We start from the raw sequence: 20,132 nt of genomic DNA, 5'->3' as shown, positions 1-20,132 counted from the left end.
CTGTCTCTGAGACCTAAATAAACTAATTTTAAATATGTTGGCATATCACGATAAAAAACAAAACACTTAGCTACTTGAGTGTAGTTTTGTATAACATGTATTTTCATTATTTAAACATTAATAAGGACAATTCAATAAACTCATACTTTACCAAAAGTGAACTGGCTATTTCAAACCTAACATTAAAACACATGTTGCAGAACAGACATTTTTAAAACATAAAATGTGTAAAATACATATATTTGAAAAAATTTTATATAAATTTAATACATTATATTAACATTTTCTTTTATTTAGAAAGTTTATTAATAGTTAGCATTTTGTGATGTTTACAGTAAATGAGTTTTACACTGTAGTCATAAGTTAATCCTTTTTATTACTATTCTTCAATTTGTACAGACTATTTAAGTAAGTAAAATGAACTTTTAAAAAGTTTAAGGTTTAACTCTATTGAACACCCTACTGAGTCAAGACAACTGCCAATTTTTCTTCTCTTTTTCCACATTCACTTATTTTTAACATAATTTTATGTTATCTACAGCAATAAATATTCTCCAATACACTCTTTAACACACTGTTTAAGGTTTTGGAGTTTTGATCTGTTTTTAAGAGTAACTATATTACAAAAAGAAATCGATTAGCCATATTAGTTCTACAGTTAAAAGTATATAAAAGTATATAAACACACACTTCTTTATCTGCAGCCCTAAATCTAAACAATATTTGTGTGTACACAATTAGGAGCGCATTCATGTGTGTGTGTGCTGGTTGTATCAGTTATGTCTGTATGATAATTAAATTAACTTCATGTATTAAACACAAATTACAGTTGCATAAGAAATAAAAAGCATAATTTCAACTGAAGTTTGTTACTTAAATGTTGCTAAAAGAAGGAAACTTTACTGCACTCTTCTATTTCAAAATCTTAGCTGAAACTCTAATTCCATTAAACCTTTCAGTGGCATTTTAGAAAGACAGTATTGAAGAGATAGAGAAAATATGTTCCAACAATAAAACATTTTATCTCATTTCCAATAGAATGATATATTTTCAAACATATACTAAACAAATTATATAGTATTGAACTGGTAAAGTTTCATTTAATTCCCTTTTTTCTTTATCTCGGGGTTTGGAACTGCATGCCACTAAAACTGCACTAAAGAAGGGCAGAAGAGAATTTAGTTAATATATTCCATATGTTCTGAACATTTGCACTGGGTCTGGCTTGGATGCAGCTATAATTCTTCATAGCAGCCCACATGGTGCTGTGTGTTGTCTGTGTGATCAAAGCAGTGCTGGTAACACACCGATGATTCAGCAGTTGCTCAACAGTGTCCGCACAGCATCAGCGCTGCTCTGCCCCCACACTGTCCCCTATCCCGGGAAGTGTGCTGGGCTGGCCAAGGGCATGGGAGGAGACAGCTGATCAAATGGACCAAAAACATATCCCATGCCCTATAAAGTTATGTTCTGCAGGAAAACTGGAGCAGGGAGAGTTTTTCATGGTAGCTGTTGCTCAGAGAATGGCTGAGCATCGGTCAGCTAATGGCAGGTGGCGAGTGATTGCCTTTGCATCAGCTGTAGTGCTGTCTGATTGATGTAGTGGTGGCTTTCATTGTTGATTGGGTTTTTTTGTTGTTGTTGTTTGTTTTGGAGTTTTTGTTTGTTTGGGAGGTTTTTTTTGGGGTGCTTTTTTTCCTTTCTTCCCTTCACTCATTGAACTCTCTTAATCTCAACTCACAAACTGGAGGGTGGGTGAGCACACACGAGGTGAGACCTTATTTGCCAGACAGGGTAACCCATCACAACATTTTACTTTCTCTGTTACATAAGAAATGGACCAACCAATTATCCAAATATTAAATAAACCACTTTTTAAAATAAACAAATTCTAAAAAGAGGACTTTTTAAAGAAAAACCTCACAGCTAGTTAAGCATTTGAGAATATAAAAATTTAATAAATTTTACTCCTACAAGAATTAAGCAAGATTTATTACTGAAACACTGTGTCTACCAAAAATATAGCTCCAAGATACTACATTATTACACTCCTCTGAACCTGCAGGCAGTCAGAACAATGTATAATCTAAGTCTAAATATGACACACAGTAATACTTCTTGGTTGTTAAGTATAACAAAAATGTGATACTTAAGCCAGTACTTTACATTTAATATAATACTGTATCCTTTTGAATTCTTAATTCCATTTTGCCTCTTGCAAACTATGAGGACACACTATGACAGGACAATACAGTTAATGGTTCACAAACTTTGCAAAACATTAAAATCACATCACTGACTGATGCATACACAATGCTGACCAGCAATGTAAGTTCATATGGAAGCACAGCAAATACAGAAACTGAATTTGCTGACAGACTAGCATTTATTTTCGTATGTACAACTTACTAGGTGACATTAAGTCAAGCTCTGATTGGGGAAAAAAAAAAACCCAAACATCCCTTACTCCTTACAATTTTTCATCCCTATTTATCAATTAATTCCAGAAGTCTGACATCCACAGCATGCTAATAAGTATTTCTACAAATTAATTTGAAAAATGATTTGTTATTATTCTGTACTGAAATGGGATGCAATAGTCTCTAAAAAGCTCGAGTTATAAAATGGAAACAAGCATGGATTTAAGCAAAAAGGCGATAACGTTATTGGAAATAAATGTTGTACTTATAATCGGTTGACACTATGTTAAAATTAAGTATATGAATAACTAGATATCCTTAGATCACAGCTCATATGATCAGCTGTCAAAATCCTGCTAAAACATCATTAAACTAAGAATTAATTTAAGTTAAATTTAAGGGCAGTAAAAACAGTACTAATAAAGAAGTGTCTTAACATACTGACTTTTTTAACAGCAATACTTCAGTTCCTATTTTGCTATAAAATCCAACCAATTTGAACAATTACATTTTTATACTACTGCACTTAGGGAACTGGAAAGACCTGGGGAAATGGCAGCACTAACATAGCACTGAGGTAGATTAAAAATTATCAGCTGAGAAATGATGACACGCTTACTGTGCATGTGTGAGAAACCAGGAAACTTGACTGCTTGTGTGTGTTGGGTAAAAGTAAGCATATATGTTTAGCTGAAATAAGGGAAAGTGCTCCATATTTTGAAATACATATGTTTTTATTGCCTTTGAAAAAATAAGATGTTAAAGTGTACCTGACTGGGGAAATATTACTCATGCAGTATGATTTTACCTAAATGAAAACAAATGAAATAAATTGGTTTGATTTACAGTTCTACTAATGCCACAGAAAAAGTAAATGATCTTTCAGAAAACCTTTGATGCATGCTCTTACCATATGCTTCATCTTCTTCATTTACCATATAATCTTACTATTCAAAACCCAAAGTCAAGAGCATGAAAAGACAACACAATTTACAGATGATCAGCTGGATAATTACCCTTTCACCCACAGCTTGAAACATAACTTACTTTTATTATCTAGCTGCGCCCTATATTTACTGAATCCTTTTAGGCGTACTCTCTGGCCCAGTAGATCAAGGAACTCTTCAAAAGCTGGTCCTGCCATCTCGTTGTTATACATTTCTTCTTCTGTGCTTTGGCCTGCTTTGCAGTAAAGGATACCAATCTTATGTTGAAAACTCAGCTGAAATTAAAAATTAAATTTAAAAAGGACAATTTACAGAAGCAAAGGAAAGTCAATACTAGAATAAATATTAACAATTAAAATATAACACTGTTATAACCCCTGATAGAAGGCATCTGAAAATGAAAAAAATAAGTGTTCTGATTTGGGAAATTAAGTCGCCACAGGATGAAAACAAAAAAGAAAAAATCCAAAAAAGACACCCTCCAACTCTTGAAAGAAAACTGGATTGGCACTGTTCAAGCACAGATAAAAGTACAAAGACTTTTCACTTTGTTATCTATAAAAGCACACTCTACTTCATGCTACAGTATGAAAAATTTAATTGGCAATATTTGTATATTGGGTTTTTTCTCAGCTTTAGAAAAAGGTGAGTTTATCATCCCTCATTTTTACCCTTTAAAATTCACTGTAGTTCACTTAAAACAGGCCCTCAGAACAGTCATTTCTATTATATGTAATCTTTTGCCTTCCCCATAAAATCACACACTGTTAAAAACTATTTGCCATTTTTAAAAGTATACTTAAAACAAGAAATGAGAGTGCAGTCAAATAGTTTTCCTAAACCGATTCTCAGTATGGAACATTGCACAAATAAATCACATCTATTCAAAACTAAATTACAAAAACTATAAAATGTTAGGTATAAATAGAGATCATTACTTCTTGAGCAGACCATTTTCCTCTTAGTTTTTATCCACTTAAGCTGACAAAGAGGAAACCTCCACATGGATGGATTAGTCCTATTATTCTTAACCAACACCTTCCAGAGCTTCGCAAACTGACAGAGACCATCAGTCACACCTGATTCCCTTCAGACACTTATCTACATTCATGACTCAAATCAACTCTCCAGCAGCAGACCTCTCTTAATCAAACTTCAGGATTAGTGTCCAAAATGCAAGATATGCAAAGGCCGGACGTGTTTCTATTAGAGCAAAGGTGATAACAACAGCCTGTTTCCCCTTAGTCGTAAGGAGAAAAAGGCTTTGTGTAGTAGAGAGCCCTTGTGGAACCTGCTCTGGCAGAATGCCCTTGACCAGAGAGCAGGTAGGAGCGAAGCACAGGCTTAGTAAGGACAGGAATAAAGAATAAGGTTTCACCTGGCCAGCCTAGAACACAGAAGAGCCAGATGCTGTAAGTTTGATGTGGAATGGGATGGATGACCATCTGAGATAAAAGGGGATTCTGGGTAATGGATGCACTGAAGGAGCTGCCCGAGTCAGACCCATGAAGCCTGGAGCTACTGGTTCGCTCCTGTCATTTCCTTTTGACTGGCATTAGGTGCTATCCCCATCCAGAGTGCTTCCTTGATCCCCATTTTAAAGAGAGTTAGGTATTTAACCAAAGGTTCCAGATTGCACACTGGTGACTATTTTATTCAGCAGAAAGCTAGCATGAACAATTCATGAAGGAAACTGCAAAATAACCGGCCAAGCAAACATTAGATATCAGGAAGCAGTGCTGTTACTTGACACATTCCAGCAGAGACTTTAAAAGATGGTGACCACACTGTCACCTCTATACCAGCCCTGTGTCCAATAGTTTAAGTTAAACCACAGGGGATTTAAGTTGATTTCCTTGACTTCACACTAGAATTGACAAGGACAGAAGTTAAATGCTAAATAAAGCCACCAAAAATAGGGACAAGGACTAAGAGTAAAGAGGTATTTGGGCAAAATATTTGGCCTAGTCACACTTTTTCATTCTGCAGATGCCAGTCATTCCTGCATTTGTTTATGAATATCAATAATATTCCAAATAGGAGTGAAGTACACACCTATCTTAAAGAACAATCCAACATCTCACAGTTTAAGCATTGAGCTAAGAGACGTTGAAAATGAGGATCTGAGACTCACCAGTCCACGATATTAACTAATCCTGGGATTTGATTCTGTGGACCATCATGCACTATACAATTCTGAACAAAGTCAATACTATAAAAAACCACTATTGCTAAACAAGCTGCAAACTCATTTGCAGTAATCTGAACCTCCTGCCCCTGTGCTAGAACCCTTCACAACTATGAAATTAGAAGATCTGAGTAAAAAAAACTCTCAGCCAAGATCATGGTGGCTGTGCAGAAGCAGAGATCAATGTACATTTAGAATGTCAGTGCCTAAAAGAGAAATAACTCAACAAGCTTTGGCAGGATCTTCTTGTGTCATGCATTTAACTGGCATGAAGAACTATCAGAATATTTAAAATTGATAAAGTTTGCCAGTTTTGAAATGGTACCACATGCTTAATCCAAGTTTTTTAAGTAAATAATTGTAGACATGGTTCCAATTTCATTATTTCCAATTAATAAAATTTATATTTACTTATATTTTACACTGAGAACAATTTAATAACATGACATCACAAAAAACCTGCTAAACCCATTTAGCTACTTGGGTATGTGATATGTATTGAAGGTGCATAGCAGTCCTTCCTGACTCAATATGATTGTGTTCTTGTCAGAATCACTCACTACTGAATTTTGGCATCCTGTCAAATTTTTGCACAGATTATTTATCATGTAACAGCAACTTGTTGATTTTCATCATGTGAAGATTTTAGATTCTTTACTGTCAAGGAACATCAAGAGAATAGACACACAATAGCCACTAAATGTCACTGCAGCCAATCTTAATTTCTTTGGTCTTTATTAAACTTTATCCTATAGCTCAGAGAGAAGTGAGCATTCTTAGAGCAATGTGAGGGGAACCAAAAAGTATATACAATAAATAACCATTAGCAGAAATTAGAAAGGGAAACTAGGGGGAATATGGGGAAAGTTTAAAAAAAACCAATAGTACCAGATAAAACGATGACTTTTCTTGCATATATACAGCTGAATTTAATGATGACCATCATATGGCAGAATAACTGGGAAAAGGCAATTTCTTAACATATTAAAATTAGATCAACCATCCAATTTATATCTAGTTTCTACTGTCATTTTTAGAGATAAAATCTAGCCACATGTTTCCTTCATAATCCATATTAGATTTCACAGAAAAATTATCAAATAGGTAGAGAATGAAATCTAAACATCAAAGTCTTCAGTTGGCTATGGAAATATGTAAACATTTAATACTCCATTAGACAAAATATATATCACTCTGGTGACAGTACTAATGTTCCAGATCATAATTCATCTTTTTAAATTCATTATATTTGCAACAGTCATCATCTTCCCTTGCCAAGCATAACTCTTTTTGTATTTACTTGATTAATAAACTGAATGCATGAAGTACGTAAGAGGATTAAAACCAAAAATGGATCTCATGCCAGTTCTTTGCACAATTCTTTCTGTCTATGTACAAGTAATCATCTTGTAGTAAGTGGTACATAAGATACACTAATATTACATTTTGTCAGGTGACAGCCCATTTACTAATAGGACTGAATTTCAGAACTAGTTGCACCAAATAAAAGAAAGTGCTATATACTGCTCTTTCTCAAAATGAGGAGATGATGATCAAAGAATCACTCTGGTCATTTCAATAGACAATCTCAATTTCCAGTTTTTGGAAATACTGTTAGTGAGTTTGAGAAATATTCAGATCAGATCAAACACAGTCATACTCAATACCGCCTTGAAGATAATGCCCCTCCGAGAGTGAATATTTTTACTAGATTAACCTAAACTCACTCTGAAGCTAAAACAACAGAAAGCAAGAGCATATCAGGAGCTTTTGGGTCCAGAATTCAGTGCCTCTGATTTCCCTGCATTGTTTTTACCAGAAAAACTGACAAACACAGAAGAAAACAACAACATTCAGCAAAATTAACACCATCCTCAAACACTAATGTGAACAAAAGTACCAAAATTAACATGTAAAAGACAGCTTAACAATCCATCCAAAAAAAAAAAGCCAATTCTGTTCCTCTGACTCCATGTGCTTTGTTTTAAGCAATTGTTACAGGCACAAGGAATTCTGGTAGATACCACCAACATTAGATGTAATTACTACATTCAAAACTGAGTCAGCAATAAAAAAATAACTATAGCACCATCACATTCAACTAGTTCAATCATAGGATTGGACTTCAACAGATAGATACTTACTTTCACCTAGAAAGTAAAATCTTCAATTTAAATGAACATTTTTTTTAAAGCCATGATTTAAAAACCATCATAAGTGTGTCCTTCACAAAAACCATAAATTTAACTACTAGCTTTGAATGAAGCAGATTCACTTTTATTGAACCTAATAGACCTCACCATTTTCTCTCAAAATTTAACCCATTTGAATATTTTATTGCCATGCAGTTAATTCAGTAGTCTCAATCACAATTTCAGTTCTATGAATACAGAAGTATTTTATTCTAGTAAGAATACAGCAAATTCATAAAATACAAACACATCATAAAAAGGTATTGTAAAAAATAACCATAAATTTTAGATGCAGAGACTTAAGATACAACACACAATACTAATAGTGTTAGATGTATTTTCATTTGCATTCAACATTTGTATATATTTAAGTGCAAATACAGATTGTGAAAATCCCTTCTTACTGATGTTAAAACTTCATAATCTTTCACTCAGCTATTGAAGGACAATCTTCATAGACCAATATTTATTTCCTTCAGCTGAAATGTATTTTAAGAACTATCTGTTTAGAAAAGCAAACCTCATTTTATCAGTGAAAAATAGGCAGGTTTCCTCTAAAACCAAGAAACGGAATGGTTTGCATTGCAGATCGATGTTAATTAGCACTGTCTGCAAAATGTTTAATTTTTTTTTTGTTCCATTTATCTAAGGAATAGTCTTTAAAAAGAAGGCCATGTGCCTTCTTGCAACATACCCCTTGTTCATCCAGTTTAAGCAGCTGCTCAGGAACTTTGGGTGAGCTGGAAGCCTGTCTCAGGCACTGGATGCTCAGCTCTGGTATTACATACTCCAGCACCTCTTTGAGAGGCAGACCTCTTGCTGTGCCATGACGAGCAGTGGATGGTATAGCATCTTCTAAAATTGCTCCTCTAAGTGTAGTAAGCTGTAGTAAAGGTAAAACACACAAAACATTTTTAGCTCTAATACTCTAAACCCTAGAGATAAAAACTTCAGGTTTTAGCAAAAGCATGGAAAAAAGAAATGGAAAGAAAAACACCCTCATTTTTATTTATTTTTTTATCCAGTAAAAAAAATAGTAAATAACTTTTAAAAAGCAGACAAGCTTTCAATGTCTAAGTGACAAATATATTTTTTGCCTAAAGAAATTCATGAAGCATGTTAACAATTTATTACAATTACTAAGAATATTCCTTTTCTGGGGGAGGGGAAAGTATTAAAGACACCAGTAAACTAAAACCAGTTAATTTTGCCATACTACCCTGGCAAACAGTAGTCAAATGTGAGGTTGGACACGTGAGATAAACTTACAGTGAATCACAAATTTACCTAACCCATTCACCTATTATTTAATCTATGCTGCTTTATCTTCATTGCATTTGACAAAAAGAGATTAATTTCTCAGAACTGGGTCACTTGGATCACCTTTCCACACATACATACATGGACACCACATTTTTGGATATTAAAAAAACCTAAACTGAAAACAAAAATTATATCTACATCTATATCTGTTTTTACATCTGTTTGCAAAAGCACAAAAGCCCAGTGATATCAGGAGGTCTAGCTAACACTTCTCTGTATCCCAGTCAAAATAAAAATCAATAGTCCTAAGGATTCCAAAAATTTACAGTTGTTTGCTGCAATAATAACATTGTGTTTTCATACAAATCTAAGGTTGTTGATGTGATAAAGAAATTGTTTAGAAAGAGATGTTAAATTGCTTGAAATAGAAATTATGAGACTTCACACACAATATCCACAAGCAAATTCTTATTTCAAATAAGACCATTACTTTATAAATATATTAATACTCCTTCTGCAAATCATCCATATAGAAGTACATAGAAACATGTCACAAAAAAGCTTCTAAGAAAGTATTTTGAAATAAAATTAAAAAGTAAAAAAAGTCATTATACTAGTTTTTCTATTTTACAGCTCCCTTTAGCCCTACATTTCTTAATCTTTCATTTCTATACTTAGAAACATAACATCAAGCAACCTGATCCACACTTATCTTTAGTTGTGTTAACATCTGTTCCCTTGCTTGCACCTTGCAGTTCTCTTCAGCCAACTTACCTCCTTTTAGGTGCTCACTCAAAACCACAAAAATTTTATGTGGTACAGAAAAGGAAAACTTTATTCAGGAGCAACTACATTTACTAATGGTACAGGAAACATCCTTTCCCATTAAGAGATTTACTTTCAAAGTTAGCAATGTAACCCCAGACAAACAACTAGTATCCTAAGCTCTAAGTAAACTTTTCCATTGCTTTGCAGAAATATGGAATGAACATTACCTCACTTGTCCTGAAAACTACACGATAGTTGAACTGAGATCCTTCTTTCTCCTTAGCATCTTCAACCTTTTCCCTCCGGATGCTGACTGCTACAGGTCCAAGATTTTCATCTATCCCAAAGTAGTTCTGATGCTCTTTTGCACAGGAATGAATTAAGAGATAAGAGTAAAGGTTGAATCTCCTAGAAAATTTTCACCAAATCTCAAAAAAAAATTCTGCAGCAAGAAAAAGAGATTTTTTTTAATTGAACTATGAGGTCTGTGAATACACCAGCTGGTGATCATCTGAACTGTACAATAAGTAAATAAATCACAAATGGTAATTTTGATGAGCAAAATGGTCACTCATATCACATAAATTACTGCAATTGCTGCTACTATTAATTTTTTCCCCTTTTTTACTACAAAATTAATATTTTTTGCTTCATGCTGTAGGAAACTAGTTTGGAGAAACTGTATCTACATAGAATCTTGAATAAAAGCTAAGAGTCTTCAACAAATAAGATTTATTCTTATTTATAACTTTACATTCCAAGCAGCAACTCAGTCTCAACAAGGGAAAACTGAGTCTAGTAACTCTTCAGTGTTTGATGAATAATTAAATTAATCCTTGAGGCAACTGGTCCAGTCTGGGAGAGTAAAGCACTAGGAGCTGAAGAGAAAGATCACATTAGAGACCATTTAAGGAGACCAGACACACTAAAATCCATGTGACCAATCAGGACCTGTGTTGAGGCTTCACCTCACCACCTTTGAAAGGTCACAGTGAGTAGTTACAGTCACCTCTAAAAAAGGTCAAGAGGGTCTGGGAAGCCATAGAACAGCCACGATAAATTTTAGTTCCCAGGGAGATTAAGGAACAAATTCTCATGGAAGACATTTCCAGGCACATGAAGGACAAGAAGATACTTGGAAACAGCCTGCATAGATTTAAAAAATGCAAATCATGCATGACCAATCCAATTGTTTTCTGCAGTGATGTGACTGGCTTTATGGATGAGGAAGGAGCAATGAATGTCACCCACTTGGGCTTTAGCAATGCTCTTCACAAAGTCTCCCATAGTATATCTGTGTAGCTAAACTGAAAAGACATGGTTTGGACACGCAAATTACAAGGTGGATGGAAAAGAGCTGGACAATTGACCTTAAAGGACTGTGATCAGTAATACAAATTGCAATTAGTGGCCAGTTAATAAAATATTTATCAGAATTTCCTGGTGGAGGTGTTATTGTTTAATTGATATTGCTGAATACATTATCTGAATGATGGAATGGAGTTCATCCTCAACAAGTTGTTGTCCCTGACCAAGCTCTAAAATAATAGTTCATGTATTGGAGGTTAGGACTGTAGATGAGTGCAACCAATGAAGGAGAATAACCAGCAAGCTTTTAACAAATCAGGAATATGTGCACAGGGCAGACATGGAAATGCATAATCCTTGCAGTTTTAATAAAAGCAGGCAAGGGCAAAGCCACACAAGTAGAGTCCCACAGCTGTAGGGTGTCTGTGCTTCACTTCCCACTCTCCTCTTCCCCTGGAGGCAGCTACTGCTGAGCTGTGACAGCTGAGCTGCATGTGAAGCAACTCTTAAACCACTTGAAGATTTCAACCTGACACTTTAAAACAAACTCTCATTTTGACAATCTGAGAAAACGGACTGAAAAATCCTTATGAAGACCAACACAGAAATGCACATAGAACAGAACAAGCTCATACAACAGGCCGGGAATCCATTGCCTCAAGATCCTCTCTGTGGAAGAGGGCTGGGGACCCTGTGAGCACAGGCTGCCCAGCAGCCAGCAGGACCTCCCAGCAGTGATGGAGGCAACCGCACTCTGGGCAAGAGCCTTGCAGCAGCTCAGGAGAACATTATGCCTTTCTGTTTGGCACTTTTGAGGGCACATAAGAAACAGTGTCCAGTTTTGGACAGAGTGGTACAAAGCCAACAGACAACTATGAAGACAATTAGAGGGCTGGAGAATGTAACAGATGAGGAAAGGCTAAAATAAATGGGTTTGTACAGCTGAAGAAGAGCAGATTAACAGGGGAAATAACAGGGGAAATAACTGCTGGATCCCACGAGCTGCTGGGAAGTTGTAGAGAAAGGAGAAACAGACTCTTCTCGAAGGTACAAAGTTAAAGAACAAGATGCAACCATCACAACATGCAGCCTCTGAGTGGGGGGAATCCAACACAAACAGATTTCCAAGAGAAATCTCCATCTTTATATACTGTAGAAAACCTAAAGCCACAGCTAAAGGGAAACAGGTTTTGAGCAAACTATTCAGAACCTACACTTAAAGGGAACTTTAAAAGAGGGAATTAGACTGGATGGCCTGCAGAAATGTCTTTCAATCCAATTTATGTTATATTTATCCAATTTATCCCATATTTTAAATAACAATTAATTGACTAATTTCTCCTTAAAGATTGCCTGGATTAAAAAAACATTTGCTAGCATTTTTGAGCTAGTTTGATACTTTAAGTAATGTATTTATAGAAATATGTAAATAATTTTTTTACAAAATGTCTTTCACTAAGAAGTTATCCATACTCTCAGAATTAATGCAAAAGAATGAAATCATCTCTACATAAAAGACAGTCTTATTTCTTAAATCAAGTTTAAATTAAGTTTCCAGTAGTCTTTCAAAAATCTATCTATGAAGTAGGTAGGTGGTTCCAATCCATCTCCTAGTGGAAGGAAAATAAGCATCAGCACATTGCAACTTTTTTGGAAGGAACACCTGGAATATAAGAGGCACAAGTATTAAATTATCTGCTCATGCTCTCCAACTACATTCCTTTCCAAGTCCGAGAATTCTACCTGAATGGATAAATAATGTACCTTATGGACTTTCTGGAGTTAAATTAGAACTTTGAGTCTAAATGGAAAATTTTTTTCAAATGGAATAGGACTTCACAGAGAAGACAGAGAGAGGGAGAGATTAAGAGAGAAGTTCAGAGGTCAAACACTTCCAATAACATAAAAGCTCCCCACAGCTGCATAATGCAGGCTTTGACATAAGGTAAACTCCTCAGTTAGAAGTCTAGAGCTTTCCATTTTGATGTAAACCTAGAAAAGAAAACTAGAAAAGTATTAAACAGTTACTAGATTTCTTGGCTGCAGTATTACTGAGCAGAAAAATACAAGTGTGTGAAGATACCTACTAATTTCTTGTACAACATGAAAGACACAAACCCAAACACACTATTTATATGCAATAAAAATAAAATAGATAAACTAGAAAAAAGTAAGGAAGCTGAAGTAAATTGAATAGCACAGCTACTGATATTCTGGGATTTGGGGAAAACATTTTTAATTCAAGGCATCTTCTTTTTTTTTAATTTCAAAAAGTACAAACTCATTAAGCTCATTTAAATGTGTTTACGTTGGTTTAAAAGAATCAGCTGGGGAGAAAAGAAGAAAATAAGTGCTATTTTCTAGCTGAGATCTAGAGAGATGCTAAAATTTTTGTCATTTTTTACTTTTTCACTTTGAGGAATAGTGGTCAATTGTTCTCCTAACAAATGTCTTAATTGTACAAATCTGAGTTAATACCAATACCTTGATAAGCCAGTACATTTCTTTTAGGACATTTTTTCAATCCCATATCAGCAGATAGTGTCAGTAACATTAAATGGTTGCAAGCATCCCTCAAATAAAAAGCATGGTAATAATAAACAAGTCTTGAGGAATTAGGAGGATAATTGCACAAGGGGAAATGGACAAATCAATGATAATCAAAACAATGAGATAATATATTCTAGCTTTTACAATTCTCAACCAAAAATTGAGAAGATATATTCAATAAATATAACATATTTTATATCAGTTGCAATGGATTTGATTTTACAATAGTTACAAAGCTTATAAATATGCAATATAAAACTACAACTCATTTCAGAAAACACTGAATCCCAAATCTCACATTTCTTGAAAGGGAATGGAATAATTAGTGCTACACATGCCAGGGTGTTTCTTCCATGCATCTTAAAACAGAAATAAAACTGGTATGCTGACAAGTGCCAATTATAAAACTGTGAACAAAATGAAATGTTCAGAAAGCTATTTCTTTTTCATATATATTTTCCTAAAGGCAACAGAAATCAGCATTAGTATGTAAAAGTAACTATTGTTTGCTCAATTGTTGTTTCATCCTACCACAATGATTTTGCTGCACAACTGAATCTAAAAATTAGCTAGGAGAGCTCACTGTCATGGAAGAGCATCACGTAGACCCAGTATGAACATAATTGTCAATTTTTCTTTTCAGTATGGAAGTTCAGGCCAGCAGCAAGACATCTTGGTGCCCAATACAAAATGTCTGGATTATTTCCTCTATCCACCGTAAGTTTTGCTTAGGTGAGAACTGTATTCAATCGGAATTAATGTGGCAATTCCTTACATGCTTGATCCCTTAATATAGTAGGTATTAAAAATTAAGATTTTAGTTTCATCAGCTTGTTCACCCTGACTTGCTGCATCATAAAAGCCATTCAATACAGATTTCTCTCATTTAGCCTCTGTTACAGCTCTATAAAAAGATAATGCAGAACAGGCCACAGCTTTCATATCATTGTTAAGGTGAGAAGGTAACAATTCATTACTGGATATTAAATGAATCATACCATATTTACTTCTGAAGAACTCTACCTAGAGAACAATTAGTAACAATTCAAGTTTCCGGGTGTTATACTATGTGGGACAAAACTCTGAGAAATTCTGACATTGTTTCAGAACAGAAGTTAATAAAAACTAATTACATTGACACCAATTTTCCAGAAAGGTCATTAGGTTTGCTCATAATGTAGTATTTAAAGTGGATTTGAGTATGCATCTGCATTTTCTAATTTCTCTGACAAGATTTTTTTTCACAGAAGTGTTCCGCACTTCAGCACTTGTAACTCATCCAAGATAAAAGCACTTCACAAACAAGTCCTCTTTCATCTGGCTTAATTCTTGTCTCCCCCTTCCCCCTGCCCATCCTGCCACCACCTTTGTCTACTGACAGTCTTCGTTTCATTTTTGGGAATGCCAATCTTTTCTTCTCTCTGCCTCTCAAAAAATGTGCCACCCTTTTGTCAAAAGTTTCACTTCATTGTCTTGCACTCTGACTCCCTCAACACTTTTTATATAATTTACAACCTGTCTAGCTTGGAATCTATTTTGAACCTGTGAATTTACTGCCCATTCCTTGCTTAGCTGTGGGTCTTTTTCTTCCTCTTCCATCACAGATCCAGATTCTTCTCTTCCTTGCCTTTTAAGTGTTTTTTTTTTTTTGTTTTTTTTTTTTTTTTTTACAGCTAATATGCTCTGAGTTTCTATTGTATTGTGACCAGCACTGTACTGGATCTTCTTTTGAGTCCCTTTTGAAGAGTTACAGGAGGAAGGAGTAACAGTACCGTGCTTATTTCCTGATGTTCACATATAGTTAGAAGGCAGAGGAAGTATGATTTCAAGAAGAACAAGAAGAATAGGGCTGAAACAGTTTTTTAAAAACAGAAGCAGACTTTCCTTTAAATAAAATCAAGAAGAACTAACTGTAATTCATAATACATAAAGGACAGAGACAGGTATTTTGGAGTTCTTCCACAAAATCAGGGATTTCATCCACATTGCACAAGCCAGTACTGAATGCAGACTATCAAAGTTGATTACAAAGTGGAAACAGTTTATCTAAATAATGATTACTATAATAATTACTATGCTGACAAGAGTATCCTGGCAGTTTGCAGACTGAACACATCCTAAAAGAAAGGGGTATAAGGCTAGGAGAAAGGTATAAGACATCTTTCTTTAAGCTGAAAACATAAATAACATCAGAAGCTCTCTATTTAAGGAGCATGTACATGTGCATACAATATGAAAGGCCTCCAGACACACTTGAGGACAGTTGAATCTAGAAGAGAGTCAGAAGCCTCAATAATAAAACTTTCTCTTTTGGAGTCACCTTTTAGGAAATAATTATTTCTGCTCTGAGTATCAGTATTTCCAGTGCATTTACTGGATATAAATGACCTCTTTTCCTCCTGCTGATCAAGAAAGTTTGGGTTGGAGAGGTTAACTTACATGCTATTTTTTATGACCTTTCATTAAATCACTTAATGAGCTCACACAGTTACTGCATAACCATACACAACCCACTGCTTTGCCCTGAGAGAGCAAAAATAACAGGCTTAATTTCAATAAAGAGTTTCAGGATTCTCTGGAATATTTAGGTCTCTCTATGGAGAAGAAGGAAAACAAATTATAATCTTTACTAAACAATTTAAATCTAATGCATGGATACATAAGAACAGTTGCGTTAGAAAAATTTACCTTTTCCATAGAAGAACTTGCGGTAATAATATGCTCCAAGATCAATGTGTTCTATGATGTAACGCTTCACTTTCTCTCTGTGAATGGACTGGTTTTCTCTTGGTACTTCCAGAACTGAAACACCAGCATTTGTGCAATGGGAACTCAGAGAGGACTCAAAAGAACAACTTTCACCTGAAGAAAAAGATGCTGAATTTGCCCTAGAAAGTGCAATCCGTCTATCTCCTTCCCCACCAGTTTCATTCCTGAAGTAAGGGCAACTCAATACTAAATCATTGCTTTTCCCATCGCCCTCATCAGCATCTAAATTCTCTTTTGAATTGAGGTCCTCTTTGCTTCCCAAAGGAGATTCACAGTTTCCAGTCTGGCCTGCTGGCATCTGAGTTTGTGATGCAGCTGAGGCCCCAGTGGTAATATTTTTTCTTTTTCCTACATTTAATCTGGTAGCCATTGCTTCATTTATGTTAAACAAAACGCTCTGAACATCATAATGTGCAAAACATTTCTGACAGTTCCAAGAACGAACATTTCTGTCAAGTCTATCATCCAGGTCTGATGAAAACTTAAAAGTTTCGTGCTCACTTTTAACTGTTCGCAATTTTCTAAACAGAGATGTTTCTACTGCTTCTGATTTAAGTCTCCTCTTGAAAGACTTCTCCCTGTCTCGACCAATAAGTAGGGCACTATCCATGTAATCCAACCCAGAAATCCTGACAAATTCTCCCCTGGAAATCTGTGCAGCAGCATGTAGACTCGGAGAAACCGTAGGATCACAGTGGAAAAACTCAGAAAATCCAAAAGGAGCAAGGGTTTTATGTTCAAAATTTTCCACTCTGTATCCTCTCAGCATTGCAAAAAAATTTTCTCCAGACAAGCCTTGTCTATCAATTGAAGAAGTACTGCCATATTCTCTGTGAAGAGCTGCTCCAGTATTTGGGTTAACAGCATTTTGGTCTAACACATCCTCAGCATCAATATCACTTATTGTCACATCACTGTTGCTTCTTTGCCTTATGGGATGAAGACCCCTTTGAGGTGAATGAACAAAAAGATCTCCAATTGAATATTTTCCCTCTGTAAATTCCAGTTCTAGCTCTTCTTGCTGTTCATCACTTTGGTCATTTTGTCCATTTGGAAGTACTGAGCCAACACCTTCATAACTGGCTGGAGGTCTGTTTTCCCAAGCAGCTTTACTCAGCTCCTTAGAGCAATCCTTTTTAGGAGGCCATTCAGATACCCTTGCTCGAACACCCATTTTAGGCACGGCTGGTGTACCATTTGTTTGATTATTTTCAGCTTTGCTAGAGGCATTTGAAGAAACAGGAGGACCCATGCTACCATTCAAGGCTTTAAGTTTTCTAGCGAAATAATCGTCAGATTGCATGCTTCTTGAAGACTCCCTGAACTTGGATGAAGTTCTGCCAACCTTGTGCTTATCTTCTTGCAAAGACCTTTGATCACTCATGTCCAGTCAGTGGGAGGGGATCCACTACTATTGCATAAATTTACTGTTACATTTGTTATTACATCGTCTTTTATGGGCCAATAAACTGTGATATAAAAATACTGTTACAGTCTTCCCACAGGTGCAGGCAGGGACCTCAGTGTACCATTTTTGTACAATTTCTATCAGGAGAGCAATCTCAAAACATTTCCTTCAGTTCAGATGCATTCAGTTCAGTATTAATTCAGACAAATTTCTTAAATCTGTTCATAAGGGAAAAAAAAAAAAAGAGTGTTAAAATGTTTATATTCAGTAAGTTTTCACTGTTGCTTGTAAATACATAACAGCCCGTGAAACTGGATGGATCTAAAGTGACTTGCTTTCTATCATTTTCTACCCTTGGACTCCTTAAAACCCAGCAAATGTAATAATTCCAGTTTTTCACGTGATTCCATAGGATGTGAGCAGCTTGAACCTACATCTCTCATGGGCTCCCTAGTACATGCACAAGCAGAATAGCAACAGACAATTGTCTCTGCATTCCCTGCAATGCTGACAGCAACTCAGCTGCCTACTCTCCGTCAAATCACTGGGGTTTGTTTGCATAAGATCTAGGACACTTTTTTCTAAGCTTTCTTGAAAATGGTTAATGCACAGTGTTGGGGCAGAAAATGTAAGTAAAATATATGAAGCAGATAGGACCTTATGAAGAGAGATGTGTTTTGCCCTATTTAAAAGAACATTTGAAGATAAGTAATTGTTTCACTATGATTAATTCAGTGAATTAATGTATTTCATTTCCTTTCCCTTCTCTCTTCCCAAAGGGAGGTTTACTTATGTTCCTCTCTTTGGAGTGCAAACTATTATTTAGCTGTGTAAAACAGTTACAGTTGTTTCTGTTGTATTATATTCCTCTGTTTGGAAACCCAGACTGTTACCTCAGTTATTGTGATAAAGAACATGTCTGTTTTCTTCTGTAAATAAGAAAAGATAGTAGCTCTATTGATAAGTCTCAATTTGATTACAAAATTGGAACTGTTAGGATATAAAAATACTCTTCAATAGCCTTAAGAATGACCATGACTCATGCTGTGAAGATTCATTTCCAGGCAGAGTCCATCCATTAATCCATTGCATAAAAGCAGATTAAAACAAGAGACAAGACAGAATGCTGTGTACTTCTTCAGATTTTATTCCTTGAACAAAAATGCCAACATAACAATCTTTTCAGATGCTGCAAATAAAAAAAAAAAAAAAAAAAAAAAAAAAAAAAAAAAACAAACATGCATTTACCAGTGACTAAAAAGAAGTCAGGTTAAATTAGCTTGGAATATGAGTTCTCCCTTGATTTCAATTATGAGATGAGATAGTAAGAGGAGTTCAGAAAATGAGTGTTTTTTCTCCAATATTTAATGTGATAAAAATTCCTTGGAGGAGGAAGAGGAAGGACTAGATGAGGGACAAGGGAATAATATAAATTAAAATGTGACACCTTATTTTTTCTGGTTGTCAGAAATCAACTGAAATTGTTTGATATAGCAAACTTTAGAACACTTTTGCAGTAATGAGGTAACAAACCCAAGTTAGACTTCAGCACTCTCATAATGGTTATGGTTTCTATGTGACCAGTAGTAAAAATTGCTGACAATTTCAATAACAATGTATCTCTGCAGTTTACTTTCACTCCATAGAAATTCCTTGCTGGCCAATGAAGACAAGTAAATGGGTTCCTTACAGAAATCCAAAAGATTATTTAAACAAGTGGCATATTCAGAGAAATAGCACTTGAAAAGTGGCAAGTAGGATTTTTAAAAACTGACTTATGAAAATACTATACAAAAACTAAAATATTGGTCAAAGAATGATAGAATGGTTTGGGTTGCAAGGGAACTTAAAGATCATCTAGTCCCAACTCCCCTGGCATGTACAGGGACACTTTCCACTAGACCAGGTTGCTCAGAGCCCTATCCAACCTGGCCTTGAACATTTCCAGGGATGGGGGATCCCATCCAGGACAACCTGTTGCAGTGCCTCACCACTCTCATAATGAAGAATTTCTTCCTAATATCTGATCTCTTTCAGTTTAAGACAATACTCATTCAGCCACTACATGCCCTGTAGAAGTCCCTTTCCAGCTCTCTTGTAGACCCATTTTAGGTACTGGAAGGCCAGCATTAGGATTCCTTGGAGCCATCTCTTCTCCAGGCTGAACAACCCCACCTCCCTCACAGCCTTTCCTCACAAGAGATGTTCCACTCCACTGATCATCTTCATGGCCTCCTCTGGACTCACTCCAACAGGTCCCCATGTCCTTCCTGTACTGGGTACCCCAGAGCCAGACGCGGGGTTCCAGGTGGGGTCTCA

General features: G+C 35.5%; 1 protein-coding gene across 4 annotated transcripts in view; it reads right to left on the bottom strand.

Annotated features, from left to right (window-relative positions):
- Positions 1 to 20,132, bottom strand: part of SIPA1L2 (signal induced proliferation associated 1 like 2) — a 124,533-nt gene that overhangs the window by 54,282 nt on the left and 50,119 nt on the right. For all 4 annotated transcript variants that reach the window (XM_068185071.1, XM_068185069.1, XM_068185070.1 and 1 more), the window contains exons 3-6: positions 16,325 to 18,031; positions 10,006 to 10,139; positions 8,442 to 8,630; positions 3,468 to 3,642 (exon numbers count right to left, since the gene is read on the bottom strand). In XM_068185071.1, coding sequence (XP_068041172.1) covers positions 3,468 to 3,642; positions 8,442 to 8,630; positions 10,006 to 10,139; positions 16,325 to 17,789 — 1,963 coding nt within the window. In that variant the 5' untranslated portion in view covers positions 17,790 to 18,031. The remainder of the gene's footprint in view (positions 1 to 3,467; positions 3,643 to 8,441; positions 8,631 to 10,005; positions 10,140 to 16,324; positions 18,032 to 20,132) is intronic.

Source organism: Anomalospiza imberbis, chromosome 3 (genome assembly GCF_031753505.1).
Source record: "Anomalospiza imberbis isolate Cuckoo-Finch-1a 21T00152 chromosome 3, ASM3175350v1, whole genome shotgun sequence".
In the NCBI taxonomy this organism is placed as follows: domain Eukaryota; kingdom Metazoa; phylum Chordata; class Aves; order Passeriformes; family Viduidae; genus Anomalospiza; species Anomalospiza imberbis.
Note: the sequence above shows the minus strand (reverse complement) of the source record. Positions and strands in the feature narration are given on the sequence as shown.